The sequence below is a fragment of the Adiantum capillus-veneris genome, chromosome 28 (genome assembly GCF_014529385.1).
Source record: "Adiantum capillus-veneris isolate H3 chromosome 28, ASM1452938v2, whole genome shotgun sequence".
Lineage (NCBI taxonomy): Eukaryota > Viridiplantae > Streptophyta > Polypodiopsida > Polypodiales > Pteridaceae > Adiantum > Adiantum capillus-veneris.
Genome location: NC_140958.1, coordinates 124,005,449 through 124,023,272, shown reverse-complemented (window position 1 = coordinate 124,023,272; position 17,824 = coordinate 124,005,449). Strand labels below are relative to the sequence as shown.

The 17,824-nt window shown below is 44.2% G+C and overlaps 1 protein-coding gene across 2 annotated transcripts in view; it reads right to left on the bottom strand.

The window, feature by feature from the left end:
• LOC147421237 (shaggy-related protein kinase epsilon-like) overlaps positions 1 to 17,824 on the bottom strand; it is a 68,418-nt gene that overhangs the window by 17,687 nt on the left and 32,907 nt on the right. For both annotated transcript variants that reach the window (XM_086504750.1, XM_086504749.1), the window contains 2 exons: positions 14,324 to 14,398; positions 14,161 to 14,217 (listed from right to left, as the gene is read on the bottom strand). In XM_086504750.1, the coding sequence (XP_086360876.1) occupies positions 14,161 to 14,217; positions 14,324 to 14,398 (132 nt within the window). The remainder of the gene's footprint in view (positions 1 to 14,160; positions 14,218 to 14,323; positions 14,399 to 17,824) is intronic.

Below are 17,824 nucleotides of genomic sequence, written 5' to 3'. Positions count from 1 at the left end.
GCCACTTTTACCTCCCAGGAGTGATGGTTATCAATCTCCCTTTCTAATGCTTGAGTACTACATGCTTTTTCAGCCCCCTCTGTGGTGAACAACTTTCATTCCCCTCAACAAGAAGGAACCCCTTTCATTGGCGTCCGAGCAAAGTCTTCCTTTTCATCCACGGTTCATGCTCGAGTATGGACTCTCACCTCTCATTGTGGAAGCAGCGGGTAGCCGCCTTGGAACAAGACATCTCCTCACTTACAGTGATATTGGAGGCTCTCCGGCGACAATTGCAACAACCTTTTGGTATCAAACAGTTTTCAACGATTTCTCAGCAATCTATGTCTCACCCTCAGCATGTTTCTTCAGAGACAACCCAACACAAACTCACTTTGCTTGAGCAACAACGTGCTCAGAAGCAACATTCTTTGCAACATCACTGCTATAACAAGCCTCAACCTCAAAATGATCATCGGCAAAGCAGCAACATGAAGATTTCAGAAGATCTCCCCTTGAAGAGCATTCAACCGCTTCGAAGTGGGCTCACATAGTGGCACATATTTCCGACCCTAGTCAAGTACTCGGTCGTGAACGCCGCGACGCTGGACAGGTTCCCCCTTGCGAGCCATGCCATGCTCCTCCTACTCTGGAAGCCTTAATACCCGCTGATAAAGCTGAAGATTCAAGAGATTTTGGTTTATGTGTGGCATCCCAAACGCGCACAACTTCTTTGCTTGTGGTACAGGCAAAAACAAAAGCCTCGTCACCGCCCTTGCAGAATGAAGTCTTTATTTCTGATGAGATAACTGATGTTGTGGTGAATGATAATTCTTCAAACTTCAAGATACCAATTCTTACCTTCAATGATACAAAGGATAAAACAGATACAGAATCTTGCAGCACGACTTCAGTCACTGCAATTGAATATTTGGACACAACTTGTTTCACAGAAAAACCTTTACAGATGGATGTACCTCCAAACACTACTCTGTCTCAGTCTAGGACATCCCTTCAAGAGGATTTTATTGTTCCAAACAAACCAATGGAATACCTTACAGATTTCCAACCAGTGGTCATAACTCAACAGAAAACTCAAGTCAGTTTATCAATAATTTCACTCGAAGCAGATACAGATTCAATCTTTTATTGGACAAAGCTCAAAGTTACAAATAACTCTGTCGAAGGCACTCATCAAGTTGAAAATATGATCAGTTTTCAGTTTGGCAAAATAGTCATGGTCATAACAGTGCCATGACATGGGACTTAACAGAAAGAGCTTTGGATGTAGAAGCCCTGCAACAATACATTTCCTTCTCTCGAAGTTTCTACAACTATCCTAGGCTTTATTTAAAGAGGGAGGGAATGTCACGATTGTGACTATGTTAACAGCAATACATCTACTCCTAGTTGCAAATACACGAAGTGCCATGCCAAGGAGGAACCCTGCACTTGGATGGTCACACCCCTTCGCCCAAGAGACGTGCCTCTTCGCCAAAAGCCACACTCCTTCGACGACTGGTCACGGCCCTTCACTCTACGGGTGCGACTCTTCACCCAATGGTTGCAGCTCTTCGCCGAAAGGATGTGTCTTTACGACTAAAGTCATGTCTCTTCACCAAGAGACACGTCTTTTCATTTGAGTCTCTTCGTCTCCTATACAAGAAGCCTATTGTACTCAATTTCGATAAGCCATCAATCAATCAAACACAGAGTCTTCTGAGTATTTCTTTGAGTTCAGTTCAGTTTCTTAAGTCTTAATCATGAGTTTAAGTACTTAATAAAGGACTAGTACCTAGAATCCTCACAACTTTCCTCTCCAAGCCACGCTGTGGGCTCTCCATTGCGACTCTCATCACCACAATTTTGGAGCATCGAGAGTCACTCATCAGTCATACACATACTACATCACATGTAACTTTGGTCCCATAGGTCATATTTGATCATCCGAGGATGATAATAAAATCTCTCTCTCTCTCTCTCTCTCTCTCTCTCTCTCTCTCTCTCTCTCTCTCTCTCTCTCTCTCTCTCTCTCTCTCTCTCTCTCTCTCTGTGATGGGACAAAGGTGCGGAAGAAGAAGTTTTACTGTTGCTTTGTGAACTCTTACAAAGCGTTTGACATAGTCCCATGAGAGAGGCTCTTTCGGAGACTTCAAAGTCTGGGGATACCATTGGAGATGATATGGGCCATCTATGCTCTCTATGAGAGAGTGCCTGGGAGAGTTCGTTGCCTAGGCGGCCTGTCAGAGTCCATTCCTAGCCCCATTGGTGTTAAGCAAGGATGCTCCCTCTCCCCGACCCTCTTTGGAGCCTACATCGACGAGATCTCCGACTACATCTTACGAGCAAGAGAAGCAGGAGCTAACCTAACAGGTACTCCAGTCCACATTATGCTATATGTTGATGACATTGTTTTGATTTCAAAGTCACCAAAGGGGCTACGAAGCCATTTGAACCCCGTGGATGCACAGAGAACTGACAGTGAAGCTTGGGAAGACCAAGGTCATGATCTTCCACACTTCCAAGTCAGTTTAGCGAGCAACGATAGGAGGTACAATCGGATGGTCACCTCCTATGTCTATCTAGGAGTCACCTTCGCTAGCAGATAGGGCCCCTTCTCCATGGCTCAGGACGCCACTAACAGACTCACCTCTGGATATGCAGCTTTGGCCATGTTAGAGCACAAATGTCATCAGGTAGACTTTCAGGAGCCCCACACGAAGGGGTGACTATTCGATACATTAGTCACCCCAGCCCTAATGTATGCAGCAACAGTGTGGGCACCCGGGTTGACAGATAGCCAGTGGGCACGGATCGAGAGATCACAAGTATATATGATCTCCCGCTTGTTTCGAGGCAAGCACACAGTGCCACAAGACATCATCAAGACAAAGCTTGCAACCCCCCCCCCCCCCCCCCCCAAAAAAAAAACACTAAGCGATGATGTGGCGTACCGAACTGCAAAGAAATGGACAAGAGGACAAGAGAAACTGAACCTAAAGAACCAGAGTATCAGGTGCAACGAAAGTGTTTAAGGATTCAGCTCAGATCTAGTACTCCGCACAAACACAAGGTTACTTCACTTGAAAAGAGAAACTGAACTGAACACAATGAGAGAGAGAGAGAGAGAGAGAGAGAGAGAGAGAGAGAGAGAGAGAGAGAGAGAAATGAAATGAAATGTTATATTAACGTCTTTGAAAGGCCAAAATGACCTATGAGACCAGAAAGTTACAATTGGTGAATCTGATACCATGATTGAGTACGGAAAGTATAAAGAACTAAAACGTAAACACTAAGGAAATGAATCTGAAGCTGATCCGGGACTGGAACGAAAAAGAGGGAGGGGGATAGTGGGTTCAAATGAGATCATTCATCGGTCGTTGTCGAATCTCATCAATATCCTCCGTGGTCAGTACTTTGACTAGGCGTCTTGCATGTCGAGCTAGAGTGATCCGGATCTTCTGCTGCAGCCTTCGTCGATGATGGGAGACCCCCCGAGGTCGTGGGCATCTGGATCTACCTAGCTCAATGGCTCGATCAATCAACGCACCTCTAGTGTGGGTGGGCTCTGAGATCTGCTTTGATGACTGCTCCTCTGGTTCTCCCCTGGCTGGTGTAAAGAAATCTGTGATCTGTCTCTGGGATTGTCTTTGTCTTGATGTCCTCAGCAAGCTCTCCCCAAGTCTGCGCAGCTCTAGTAGAAACAATCCGAGACATCTCTTATCCTCGTATCTCATGCCTCTAGAAAATGGTCCAAAACCCTCTCTGAACAGACAATGGAAGCGGCCTCGTATCTCATAGTACGCGGTATGTTGGGTTCCACCCATCCTCAAGAGGATAAAAAAAACTGAGACAAGTTCTTGGTTCTGCTTGGGTTCTTAGTGGTTCTTCCCTTGAGTTCGCAAAGCCGAAGCACGAAGAGAGCTCTAATACCAATGTCAAGTGCAACGGAAGTGTTTAAGGATGTAGCTCGGATCTAGTACTCCGCAAAAACACAAGGTTACTTTACTTCAATTGAAAAGAGAAATTGAATTGAACATAATGAAGGAGAGAGACGCACAGAGAGAGAGAGAGAGCGCTAATCCGCTATCGTCGGTGGCGGGGATAGGCTGAAAACTGAAAAATGCTGAATTTCAAGAGTGGCCAGCAAGTAAGAATCGCAAAGCGAGACGTCTACAAGACCGTCTTCAGGACTGAGAGTAGGCATTACAAGTTCATCGTTATGCCATTTGGTCTGACGAGTGCACCAGGTATGTTTAATTATATGATAATACATATCTTCATTGACTTGGTCGGTAAGTACGTGTTTATTTTTCTAAACGACATCATTTTCTCCACTTCTTAGGAGCTCAACATGCCATAGATGTAGAGAAAGTTTTGGCACGGTTGGATGTTAGCCATCTTTATATTGCAATAAAGAAGGTGGAATTTTCTCTGACTACTGAGTCTCGTCCTTGCCTCTTGGGAGGAGCCTATTGATGTTTGGACTAACGCTAGTAACATTGTCATTGGTGCAATGTTACAACAAAACAATCATCCAATGGCATTTCTCTCTCGTAAACTAAATATTCCTGAGAAAGATCATTATGTCCACGATAACAAACTTCTCTCTATCATTCATACATTAAAACATTGGAAGCATTTCATTTATGGGCGAGCGTTTGTCGTTCACACAAATCATCAAGCCCTTAGATGGCTTCAATCTATGCATTGGAGTGATAGACAAACACAATACGATGGTCTCAATTTTTTGAGCAATTTGGTGGTATGATTGAGTATGTCCCTTGCAAAGCTAACCTTGTTGTTGATGCATTGAGTAGTTAGTAAAGGTCAAGTTCTCTCATTAGTCATTCTTTTCTCTCTATTCAAGGTGTTAGTTTTGATGATCTAAAAGACAATTACATGGGTTCTGAAGCATTGGTTACAAGCACTAAATGCACAAGGTCCGTGTAATTATGTCATTCGTGATGATTGGCTTTTCTTTAGGAACCCTTTGTGTGAGGATTAGTGATGCTAATCCTATAATAAGACTTAAAACTTCATACTTAAGATCAAACTGAGACTCAGGAGACTTGAATGTGGTTTGATTGATTGAATAAATGCTTGAAAACTGAGTACAATAGACTCCTTATATAGGAGACGAAGAGACACAAATGAAAAGATACGTCTCATGGTGAAGAGACGCGACTTTAGACGTAAAGACACATCCTTTTGGCGAAAAGCTGCAACCATTGGACGAAGAGTTGCAACCTCAAATTAGACGGATTTGGTTTCTTTGGACATTGATACCATCTATGGTCACCACCACAAATTGTATATAATCCATCCTTCTTTGAAATCGAAGAAGCATTTGACGAAGAGCCTTGCTAAGGATTAGAACGCCGATCTTAAGAAAAATCACGTCCTTTACCACGATCAAGTGGAGCATTTGAAGAAGATATGCTTTGAGATTGTCGATCTTGAGAGTAGAACTTTGAAGTTGAATATAAGGCTCCGTTGCTTGCTGTCTGAACTGAGATTGTTGCTGTTGACTTTGACTATAGCTTTCTCTGCGATCGCGCTGTGAAAAGCGAGCGCTATTTGAAGATCTATCACCAGGGAAAAAATTCAGTATAGGGCACCGATTATCGCCAAGATGCTCCACATAGGAAATTGGCATCCAAGGTGGTAGAGTTGTATTTGTGCACATCGTCCTTCAAGGTTGGTTCAAGCCTGTCAATAAAACTGTGTAGTTTATCAGAAGGGCTGAGATCCTCTATCTCTAGAGTAACTATGAAACTCTGTAATATACGCTGATATACGCGGCCAAGGAACCTGTCTGGCTCACGCGACGAAGAGAGGATCGGACATGAAAATTCGCATTGGCAGGTTCGAACGCCTTGCGAATAGCACGCCGGAATTTATCCCAAGAAGGCGTGCTTTTACCACCGGCAACCCGTCTTTGCCACCAAACAAATGTTATGTCCTTGAGCAGAGAACTAGCAAGCGTAACTTTTTTACTCTCTACGAAGTCCGTGTTGGACAAGTAGACCTCCATTTTGAATAGCCATTGGTCCAGCACACGCTTGTTGCGGCGACCATTATACCGTTCCGGCAGTTTAACATCAAGTTTCTTCTTCAGTGCAGCATTAAAAATTTTATAAAGTAATTGAAGTTTACGATTGTCTACCTCATCAGTTGGATCGGGTTCGTTTTGTTCGTCCACTGGGGCTTCGATAGAAGGTGGCAGAGAAGCAGCATTAGTCGTCCGAGAAGTCGTAGGACGACTCCGAGATGTGTTTTGCATCTGCATATGATCTAAACAAGTGTGAAGTGATGCGAGAATTGTGGAAAGTGTGGCCATCTACTCCTTGATAAGAGTAAGGGCATCGTCAGATTGACCACCTCCGTCGTGGGAGGTGGTCAATCTGACGATGCCCTTACTCAAATGGCCACACTTTCCACAATTCTCGCATCGCCTCAAAGGGAACTCTCGAACAGGTGCAGGAGCAGGTTTTGGGACGGGTACTTCGAAAGCTGAAACTATGTTGAGAACGGTTTCGAACTCTGGAGTCAGAGAATCAGAAAGAGCTACCACTTCGGATGTAGGGGGTTTCTCTAGGAGAACAATGTTCGGAATCCCGTCTACATACGAGAGAAATGGGACAAATATATTGAATTCGTCGTCACCCATGTGCTCGCGTGCAGAGAAGACCCAAAAATCCAGCGTTGAGAAGAGAAGTAGCGTGCAGTTTTGGGAATCCCTGGCTTGCAAGCATTATTGATTGAAGAGGTGTGTTCACAATTTTGGATAAATTTTGGGGTAGGCCAACCAAGTTTGGCCGGCCACTTTGGGTTTTAATAAATTTGGGGGTTTTTTATAACTCTTGCGTTGCTGGTTGTATACGTAAAAAAAACCAGCGAAGCCAGTGATTCAACCAGCTTGCAACGTTTGGGCAAAGGGTGCGCAAAACAGCCAGCAGATAAACGTCAAACGCTGCCGCTTGGAGAGGGATTCGATGCCAGAGATATTTGCTACCCAAGGGATGCGACCATTCACAAGAGAAGTGGCCGATTGCGATGACCTTTCGTTAGAAAGGGTGCGAGCACAGAGAAGCAAAAGGGTGCATAAGTTTGCTGGGTACCTTGCACACACTCATGGCTGTCTCATTCTGTTTATGTTGCTTTTATATGCATAGAATTAAATCAGTTACCTCATACGCGTAGTCAAAGTGCACCATCTTTCTACTGTTGCCATTCCGGGAGGGGGTAGAGTGTAGCGGCGAGGGTGAGAGGCTCACAACCTTCAGATCTCCGAATTTTTTTTTGGCTTTGATACCACTATGAGGATTAGTGGTGCTAATCCTATAATTAAGACTTTAAACTTCATACTTAAGATCAAAAAACTTCATACTCAAGATCAAACTGAGACTCAAGAGACTCAATGTGTGTTTGATTGATTGAATGAATGCTTGAAAACTAAGTACAATAGGCTCCTTATATAGGAGACGAAGAGACACAAATGAAAAGACACCTCTCATGGTGAAGAGACGGGACTTTAGACGTAAAGACACTTCCTTTCCGCGAAGAGCTGCAACCATTGGACGAAGAGTCGCAACCGTAGAGCGAAGGGGTGTGAGCAGTCGTCAAAGGAGTGTGGCTTTTGGCGAAGAGGCACGTCTCTTGAGCGAAGGGTCATGACCATCCAAGCGTAGGGATTCTCCATGGCATGGCACTTTGCCTATCTGCAACTAGGAGAGATATGTAATACTGTAACATAGTCACAATCGTGATAATTTGTGTGTGCTATCTTCTCACAAAGCACCAACTTTGCATGACATGCATGATGCATTAACGGGTGGCATAGAGATATTCACGCTACATTGGAAAAAGTTGAACGATTTTTCTATCGACTAGAGATGTGTAAGGATGTCTACAAGTATTTTACTAAGCGTGTTGTATGTCAAATAGTTACTCCCTCATGGTAAGCAATAAGGGCTACTCATGCCGTTGCCTATTCCTGACGAACCATTTAAGGACATAAGTATGGATTTTGTAACTAATTTACCTCCTTCCACATCTGCACGGAACACGCAATGTCTAACTATCGTTGTTAGATTTAACAAAATTTGCATGTTAATCCCTGTAAGGCCAATGTTACTACGCAAGACATTGCATGGTTGTTCATAAAGAATTGGTATCCATTGTGTGGTCTACTACCAAGTTCACATCCCATTTTTGGCATGCTTTGTTTGAAAATTTTGACACTAAGTTAAATTTCTCTTCACCATTTCATACACAATCTGATGGGCAAACTGAAATTTACAACCAATTGGTCGTTCTCAAATCGTACGTTCATGATAAACCATCTAAGTGGAAACAATATTTGCCATTAGTTCAGGCTGTCTCTCATACAATTGGTTGTACTCCACATGAGGTGGAGTTTGGCCTACCTTTTGAATTGTTGTTGACTAGGTCCACTTCCAAATTTAATGATGCTAATTGTGTTAGTCAAACCTATACGGAGGTACTCGAGAGTGTCAAGCTTCCGCTTAGCAAGGCTCAAGAGGGTGGTTGGGTGTTTTTAAGGATCATGAAGCAACGTCTCAAGCAAGTTGGTAAGAGGTGTCCTAAACTCTCATTTCGTATGTATGGTCCATTTCTATGGTCCATTTCCGATCAACAAAGATGTAAATGATGTTTTCACGCAATTACATTTGCCACCTTCTTGGACAATGCATAATGTTTTCCATGTTTCTTGGCTTAAATTGTTTCAAGGTGAACCTCCAAGGAGCGTTCCATACGAGGAACAACCGGAGATTATTCATGAAGCCGAAGTTATGGAGCCGGAACAGATTCTTTTGCATCGATTCAAGCACGAAACAAAAGAAGCAAGCAAGGCAATACTTCCTGAAGTTAAAGGAGCAAGGGACACATGAAGCTGCCTGGGTGGACAAGGATTTTTTTATCGACTATCCGAATTTGCTAGCCTCATACAAGGAGGCCATGGAGCTCGGTATCCATACCTCACCTTAAGCAGGAGGGGATGTCAAGTGCACATGGGTGACATATGTGTGACACTTTCACCTAGAAACTAACCCCCCAGTCAAACTTATTTATTATAATTATTTATTTGTAGGAATTTGAAAGAGGTTTTGCCCTACCTCAACCTAAGAGAGTTTATAACATGTAATCCTCAAAGATGCATCAAATCAGCCCCGGAGCTGCCCTATCTTGAGAGTTACCGCGGCCCCATTTCCCATTCGAGTTAGTAGAGTCTGCACTTGAGGAATTGCATGTGTACACATTCCATTTACGCAACCTAAAGAAAATACCACATCGGCAACGGTGTGGGGGGCCCTTGAGAGGGTTGGTTGGGACCCCATCGGGTGTCATTCTCCTCTCTCTCTCTCTCTCTCTCTCTCTCTCTCTCTCTCTCTCTCTCTCTCTCTCTCTCTCTCTCTCTCTCTCTCTCTCTCTCTCTCTCTCTCTTCAAGGAAAGTAAAAGGAACCACCATTCATGCTAAAGCAATCACTAACGCAAGGAAAAGAAGTAAAGGATTTGTGGAAGTGTAAAATCTAGATCTTCACCATTTCAATTCCGCTGCGCCCGACACTGACATCCTAACGGGAGCAGATGCGGAGCGAAGCCACCGCCAATGTACTGAGTTGAAGCAATACAAAGAAATACCGAAAGGGGCACCATGGTTTGGAGCAAGTTCTCTCTTGGGGTGGAGCTCCGCCACTCTGCGTCTGATGTGACGTGGATCTCTTTCAGTTCAAAGTGCTTAAAACTTTGTTCCGTCTGTTCTTTTTCCGTTTGTTCTTTTTCGTTGGCACGTGGTGCCCTTTTGTTACATTGGTATCACAGCTCCAATCGTGTGCTTTATTGAAAGCATACCGATCCTACCAAGCATAGACGCACAATGGCGTTCATGGATTCGGTCGAGTACCTGCAGTTTCTTCTCGATGAGCTTAGCGACATCCTCAGCCAACAGTTTCTGAACTACATGTTACCCCCTCTCATGCCCCAAGTGGTACCCCCTCCTCCAACACCATTAAGTGCAAAAGCCTCTCACCGACAACCTTCTCAACCGCCTGTTCTGATTGGGGGAATCTTTAGGACCATGGTGCAGCCGTCTAACCGTGATCGAGTGCAACCGCCTCTGCTCCCCCCCCCCCCCCCCCCCTCGTCACCACGGTACAATGGTTGGAGCCCATATGGATATCCTTACTATCCCTAGCCGGGTTTGCATCTAACCAACCAAAGGATTTGAAGGATGGCGGCACGACAATCGAATTTTTCACCTTTTCTAGAGTGAAAGATCGGAAGAAAGCCTTGCAATTCCTCCAACAATATCGACAACATCTATGCATTGGGGTCGAGCTGCGGGATTTCTCAAGGATAATGCTATAAGGACTTGGCAAGCTTTCAAGACAATTTTTGCATGAAGTTATATGACCCCCCTGTTTAAAGTCCAGATTTTGTTAGAATGGGGCAACTTGAAAATGCTTGCCACGAAGACAATGGAAGACTACAACCAAAGGTTTCTCAACATCTACCTTCCGGTGTCTTTCTTCAAGTTGATTCCCTTTGAGGACCAATGCGAGCGATATACAATTGGATTGCCATCACCTTTCCAGGAATGTTACAAACGAGAATGCACACAAATAATCAATAAGCTCAAACAAATAGACTTTTAACCAAAAGAGATGAGGGAGAAGATTGACATTGTACGAGAGGAGCACCACGTGCCAACGGAAAAGAACACATTGAACAACTTTAAGCACTTCAAATAACAACTGAACTGAAAGAGATGCACAATACACAAGATGGGGAGTGGCAGAGTTCCACCCCAAGAGAGCAGTGGCCTCAAACCTTGGCGCCCCTTCCGGTATTTGTTTATATTGCTTCAACAAGGTACAACTCCCATGGCTCTACTTTGCATCTTGCGCGGGTAGAATGCAAGAGTGAGAGCCCATGGGTCTTATTTAAAGGCCCTAGGCCCAAAAGCAATTTACATGAAAATTGCATTCAAGCTTGAAAAGCATATCGTCTCAAAAACACTTTCGCCAAAAGCTGTCCAACACAAAAACAAGAATTCGGTACAGCTCTGCCAGAGCGTTTAGTTAAATGCTTGAAACCTCCAAGCGACACAGGCTACGGTCTAGGAAGTGTTTAGTTGTATCACTCCTCTAAGCTCATGGATCGGACCTTTTTAGGTTATTTGTGGGCGGAGTGAGGAGGTAGTCGTTAGCTTCATGCCTAAGATCGTCTGTCTGGGAGGAGTGCTCAGCGACGCTGCTCGTTGTGTCTTGTAACATGCATATGTGAGTCCGATTGCAGCATGGTCCATAAGTTCTTGCATTGTTGATACTTGTTTAGCAAGATATTTCTTGTTATTGTGATGGCAGTCCAATTGTATATCGCTCGCATTGGTCCTCCGAGGGAATCAGCTTGAAGAAAGACATCGGAAGGTGAACATCGAGGAGCCTTTGGTTGTAGTCTTCTATGGTTTTCGTGGCAAGCATTTTCAAGTTTCCCCATTCTGATAAAGTCTTGAGTTCGAATAGAGAGGGCAAAAATAGTCTTGAAAGCCTACCAAGTCCTCGGAGCATGCGGTTGGGTAGAGATTGAACTCCACCACTGCATAGCATTATCTTTGAGAAAACCCACAGCTCGAGAGATCTTTGATTCTTCTGTGTAGTTCCCCAATGCATAGATGTTGTCAAACTCTTGTAGGAACAGCAAGGCTTTCTTTCTATCTTTCACTCCAGAAAAGGTGAAAAATTCTACTATTGTTCCACCATCCTAGAAATCCTTTGGTTGATTTGGTGCAAACCCTGGATGTGGATAGTAGGGATATCCATATGGGCTCCAACCATTGTACCCAAGAGATGATGGTGGTGGGGAAGGTGGTGGCAACGACAATTGCACCAGATCAATATCAGACGGTTGTACCATGTCCATGAAAACTCTCCCAATTGGAACAAAAGGCTGAGTAGGTTGCCGATTAGAGACTCTTGTACTTTCTCGTGCTGCAGGAGGCAGTACTGCCTGTGGCATCAGATGAGGCAACATGTAATTCAAAAACTGCTAAAAAGTTTGCAGCATCACGAGATTCTTTGAGGGTGTCACGGAGGGTGTCATGGAGCTCATTGAGGGGAAACTGTAAGTACTTTGTAGAATCCAAAAAACCAATCTTGCTCTGTCTATCACACTTTGTCTCCTTCAACTCCAACTCAAACATTTTGTAGCTTACATATGATTATCTCTACTTGACTTGTTGATCACTTTGAAGATAGCCAAGGAGTTCTTTGTCTCGGTTGTGATCATGAGCTTGAGAGGAGGGTTCTTTATAAGCAAGGCATGTTTGGAAGCATCCGAAGCATCGGCTTTCCCACAGCAAAGTTTCTCTTTGCTTTGCAGTGAGCTTCAAAATCTATGTTGTCGGGTTCTACTGATCTCGAGGGTGAAATGATTTTGATTGACTGCTTTGGTCAGCAAAAGATTCTTTTGTCTTTTCAGGCTTGAAAATGAATCTCCCTTGCATTAACTCATAGGTGACCATTGCATGGTCCAAAAGTTCTTCCTTCATTGTCACCCTTGTAGTGGTGAAGGCAGCTCAATAGTGTACCTCTCAAACTGGTCCTACAAAGTTAAATTACAAAGTTAAACTAATGAAGAAAGAAACTGGCAAATACATAACGGATAATATACCTAGATGAATCCAGGATAAGCCCAGATTCACCCTTATGAAGGAAAGTGCAAGGTATAGATCCATGGTAGTCACCCACAAGACAATATAACCATCAGCTCCATCATGCATAGGATTGACTAAATACCACGACATCCCCACTAACATCGTCAGTGCCCAATAGTGGGTGTAGAACTAGGTACCAACATATGCTCCCAAACACAACACACCACACGCACGCACACATGAGCATACATCAACACAAAGTTCAGCGTACTGAGTTTCTGTCATGACTCCGGAGATCAAGGGCAGACTCAGCCATAATGAAGCCTAGCACTAAAAGAAGCATTAAATCGAAAAAATTAGCACAAAAATGAGGTAGTTGATAGGGCATATGCACCACGAAAGATGGAAAGAATTAGCACAATACATAACGGATAATCTCTGGTTACAATATGCATGCTGCTCAACCTAATAAGAGGGACAAAAGCCCCACATTAACCAGTTTTATCAGCACCTACCTACTCTAATGAGCCCCACACTTACACTAGGGGGTTGGTGGACGCACACACGCAACTTATGCATAGCACTTACAAAGGGGGCCTTGTTGGTCACCTGAAATTATCACACTTTTGAAATTTTTAGCCTTGCAAGTTGTACCTAAAAGTTGCACTCCAATACCAAATAAAAAACAAAATCTATGTCTTTAGAAACTAAGATACTTAGATTCAATTTCGTGATTCACGTTTACAATCCAAAAAACACTCAGTTTATTTGTCCTACTCAATTTTAGCGTTGATACTCTCTATTCCTTGATATACTAGCCAAATTTGCAAGTATATTAATAATCGGAAAATGTTCCCCACGTGCTCGAGTAGGGGTACCAGCTGGGTTTAATTGAAAAAAAGCCAAGAATCAAGCGAGATGCCCTGGAAATGAGTAGGGCATGTGGCGTGCGCAGGGAGAGTCAAGAGCAGGTGGATGCTGGGGAAGGGAGGAGACGTGCAGCTTGGCATGTAGAGGACCTGCGTGGCTGCAGGTGAGCAGTTGGGGAGGGAACACTGAGAGAGGTTTTCTTTTTCATAAGAAAATGGGCACACAGCAGTCATCGGAAGTGGGTGGGCGAGCTGGTTATCTCAGCAAGAGTCGAATTGAACTCTCGGCTGTTTAAGTTCAAGCCTTTCTTGAAGCCTTGGAGTTTTTGCTTAGCATGGACAAAGGTGAGTCATACACCAGAACAGAATCTGCAAAGGTTCCGCCTAATGATTGAATAAAATATGGATGCGGCCAGTAGTAGGAGCTGCCAGTAGGTGGTACCGAAAAGGGTTATCAAGGCAAAAAAAATACCCCTTATTTAAGACTTCAAATCGTTCAATTATATGCTCTTTACAAATTACGATAGGCAATATCAAAATCTTTAAAATGTGAAGAGCACAAATTGTGGGGTGTCCGCTGCAATACATGAACCAAGGGTACCAAAATCAGATTACTTTGTTGTACTTACCAGAACTTTCGCACTGCCAAAATCACAAATCTTTAACTGATGAGTGTGTGGGTTCACCTACAAAGGTGTTAAAAAAAGGTACATTGCTCAGTCATTTTTTCAAATAGTAGTCTTTCATAAACTTCCATTAGCAATAATATTTGCAGTTATTTATCAATCTTACCAGTAAATTTTGAGGCTTTATATCACGATGACAAACACCAAAAGCTCCATGAATAAATGACAAAGATCGGCATATCTACTAAAACAAAACATCCAAATCTCTCTCTCTCTCTCTCTCTCTCTCTCTCTCTCTCTCTCTCTCTCTCTCTCTCTCTCTCTCTCTCTCTCTCTCTCTCTCTCTCTCTCTCTCTCTCTCTCTCTCTCTCTTTTTATTTTTATAAAAGAACAGTTGCTATATATTGAATACAGAGAGACTTCTAGAGATGCTCAAGAGAGCTTGTCTTCTAGAAGAAGTACAAACTGTGGATGATCAGTGGCAGGGCTGTATGTACATCAAGGTGGAAACTGAGAAGAATGATGAATAAACGACCGTGGAGGGGCATAATGCCACGTGATCGTGCCTCTATCCATACAGAAAAGAACTGTATTATGTGCCCAGAGTCGAAGAAACTGATGTCTCCTCTCTGCTGCCCTAGAGAGGCATGCCATTGGCTGTGCAAGGTATGCAAAAGCTCAGACCAAACTGCACCCAGAGTAGTGGTCACATGGGAAGGGCGACCACCAAGAACCTGAGCACAGCGAGCCTTCCATATAATCCACAATACTATGTTGCATATCGTAGCAAATAGAATATCACAAGGCTGTATGTCAAACTCATGTACTAAAGCAGGAACCATTTCCAGTGTGCCCCGTCTGTATCCCAAGGCTGTCAGCAAAAATACTGGATTTGTGGAAGATCCCTCATACATGGTACGTGAGCCCGGATGTCGCAAAAGCCAGGTAACAGCCCCCCAAGTCACAAAACCCTCCTGAATTCCAAGTCTACCAAAAAGGTAGCTAATAGCACGCCATACATAATGTGCACGTGGGCAGATCCAGAAACAATGGTGGAGCGTCTCCTCCACCTGTATCAACCAACACAGACAAGCATCATGTCCTGCCCAAGCAGCCCACGTCCCAACCGGGAGACCTGCATGCACTAGCATCCAGAGGAATACGAAATACAACGGCTGACATGAAGGCTCCAAATGCAAGACCAATACTGATACATGAATGCTTGAGAGAGCTTCTGCTCCAACCAATGTTGTAGCTGGTGTGATGACGAACAATCTGGTGGCGAAGAATGATATCTCTGCCAATGCGTGCGCTGTACTCAAAAAATGACACCGTCTCCTCTGCAATATGTCTCGACCACATCCACTCTCTCAAATCCCAGACAAGATGTGCCAGTGGTAAACCTTCCCAAACCCACAACCTCCATAACGCTGCCTCCTCTAAAGAAAACAAAGGGTCTACACATAAGTGCTTGCCAAACACACCTACCACACGAATTGGCTCATAATGCAAATCAGGCTGCTCATCCAAAGGAGAAGAGCCCTGAAATGTCAGGCGCATGTGGCCTCTACTATGTCCGTGATTTGCAAGCGAGAAGACACAAGCGCCTCTGCGCACGAAGCGTGGATGCCTGTCATTATAAAAAAAAAGCCCACCAGCCCTCATGCATGGGTAGATCCGAGTCACCCAAGATAGCTTGTTGCCAATTCGGAGGAAGAGCATCCTCAAACTCTAGCAAAAGCCAGGTGACAGCCCCCCACGTCACAAAACCCTCCTGAATTCAAGTCTACCAAAAAGGCAGCAAACACCACTTCATACATAATGTGCATGTGGGCAGATCCACAAACAATGGTGGAGCGTCTCCTCCACCTATGTCGAACAACACTAACAAGCAGGATCATGTCCTACCCGAGCAGCCCATGTCCCAACCAGGAGACTGCATGCGCTAGCATCCAAAGGAAATACGAAATACGACGGCTGACATGAAGGCTCCAAATGCAAGACCAATACTGATACATGAATGCATGAGAGAGCTTCTGCTCCAACCAATGTTGTAGCTGGCATGGTTGATGACGGACAATCTGGTGGCGAAAAATGATATCCCTACCAATGCGCACGCTGCATTCAAAAAATAACACCGTCTCCTCTGCAATGTCCCGGTCACAGCTACTCTCCCAGATCCCAGACAAGTTGTGCCAGTAGTAAACCTTTCCAAACCCATAACCTCCACAACGCTGCCTCCTCTAAAGAAAACACAGGGTCTACACATAAGCGCTTGCCAAACGCACCTACCACACAAACTGGCTCATAATGCAAATCCGGCTGCTCATCCAAAGGAGAAGAGCCCTGAAATGTCAAGCGCATGTGCGTCACGTGCACATCTAACCCTATGTGCATGTGGACAAGCTACTTCAGGTCTAGGGTTCATGTCAGCTTAGGAAGTGTTCTAGCACCTATGTGAGCCTATGCACAAGCCGTGCATGTCCAAGCACTTAGAGTAGTTGCATATCCTCTGGTTGCACACAGCATGATCATCAGCATAACAATCAGTACCAATCATGAGCATTTAACAGTGCACAGAACCCATTTCCCTATTTTATCCATTTTTCACTTATTATTAATAAGTGACTTTGTTGGGAAGCTGGGTAGGGCAATTTTAATAAGTTGATATATAAGAAAGCTAGCGCTAGCACTTCTTGACAGGAGAGGCAAAAGAAGTGCCTACATTTACAGTGCACCTTCTCAGCAAGACTGGCAGATTTCCTTAGCGTTTTCAGCCATCAAGACCAGCTAGCGTTTTCTTCAGCAGATCAGCCTTGGCGTTTTTGCAACTTGCAAATCAACATCAGCGTTTTGCAGATTCCCGGCGACAAAAATCAGCCCTAGCATCAGCGTTTCCTATTTTCTGCACTTGGACTCCGCAGTAGCAGCCCCAAACCTCGCAGATCTCACCTACCCGCAGCAGATCCTCGCCGCACGGTCAAATCAGCCATCGTTTTCAGTTTCAGCCCGCTTCAGCATCTACGTTTTCAACGCATCATCATCGCGTCGTTGTCATCGCCGTCCTCGCCGACATAGTGTCAAAATTCAGTAAATTTGCAGATTTCAGCAGTTACCGTTTTCAGTGTCACGTGACACATCCAACCCTCTGTGTCCGTGGACAAGCTGCAGCATGACCAGGGTTCAGTTCAGTCAGTCTAGAATAGGAAGTGATATGGCACTTTTGTGAGTCTGTTCGCAAGCCATGCATGTCCAGACACTTAGATTAGATGCATATCCTCCGGTTGCACACAACATGATCATCAGCATTCCCATCAGAATCCATGAGGTCAATTTTCTAGTGCATTAAACCTATTTTCCCTATTTTTGACATTTTTCACTTATTTATTAAGTGACTTTTATTGAGAACTGGGTAGGGCAATTTTGCTAAGATAATATATAAGCAAACCAGAGTTAGCACTTTCTGGCAGAAGAGGCAACAGGAGCTCTCGTTCAACAGGCAACTTCTCAGCAGAACCCCCAAGAGGCCCTAGCATTTTTGCTCCACAGCAAAAGGCTAGTGTTTTTGGACAAAACCTCAAATCAACCAACGTTTTTGCTTTGACAACAGCCTAGCGACAGCAAGAAGCAGCAGACTCCCCAGCGTAGCAGATTCTCCACAACAAGA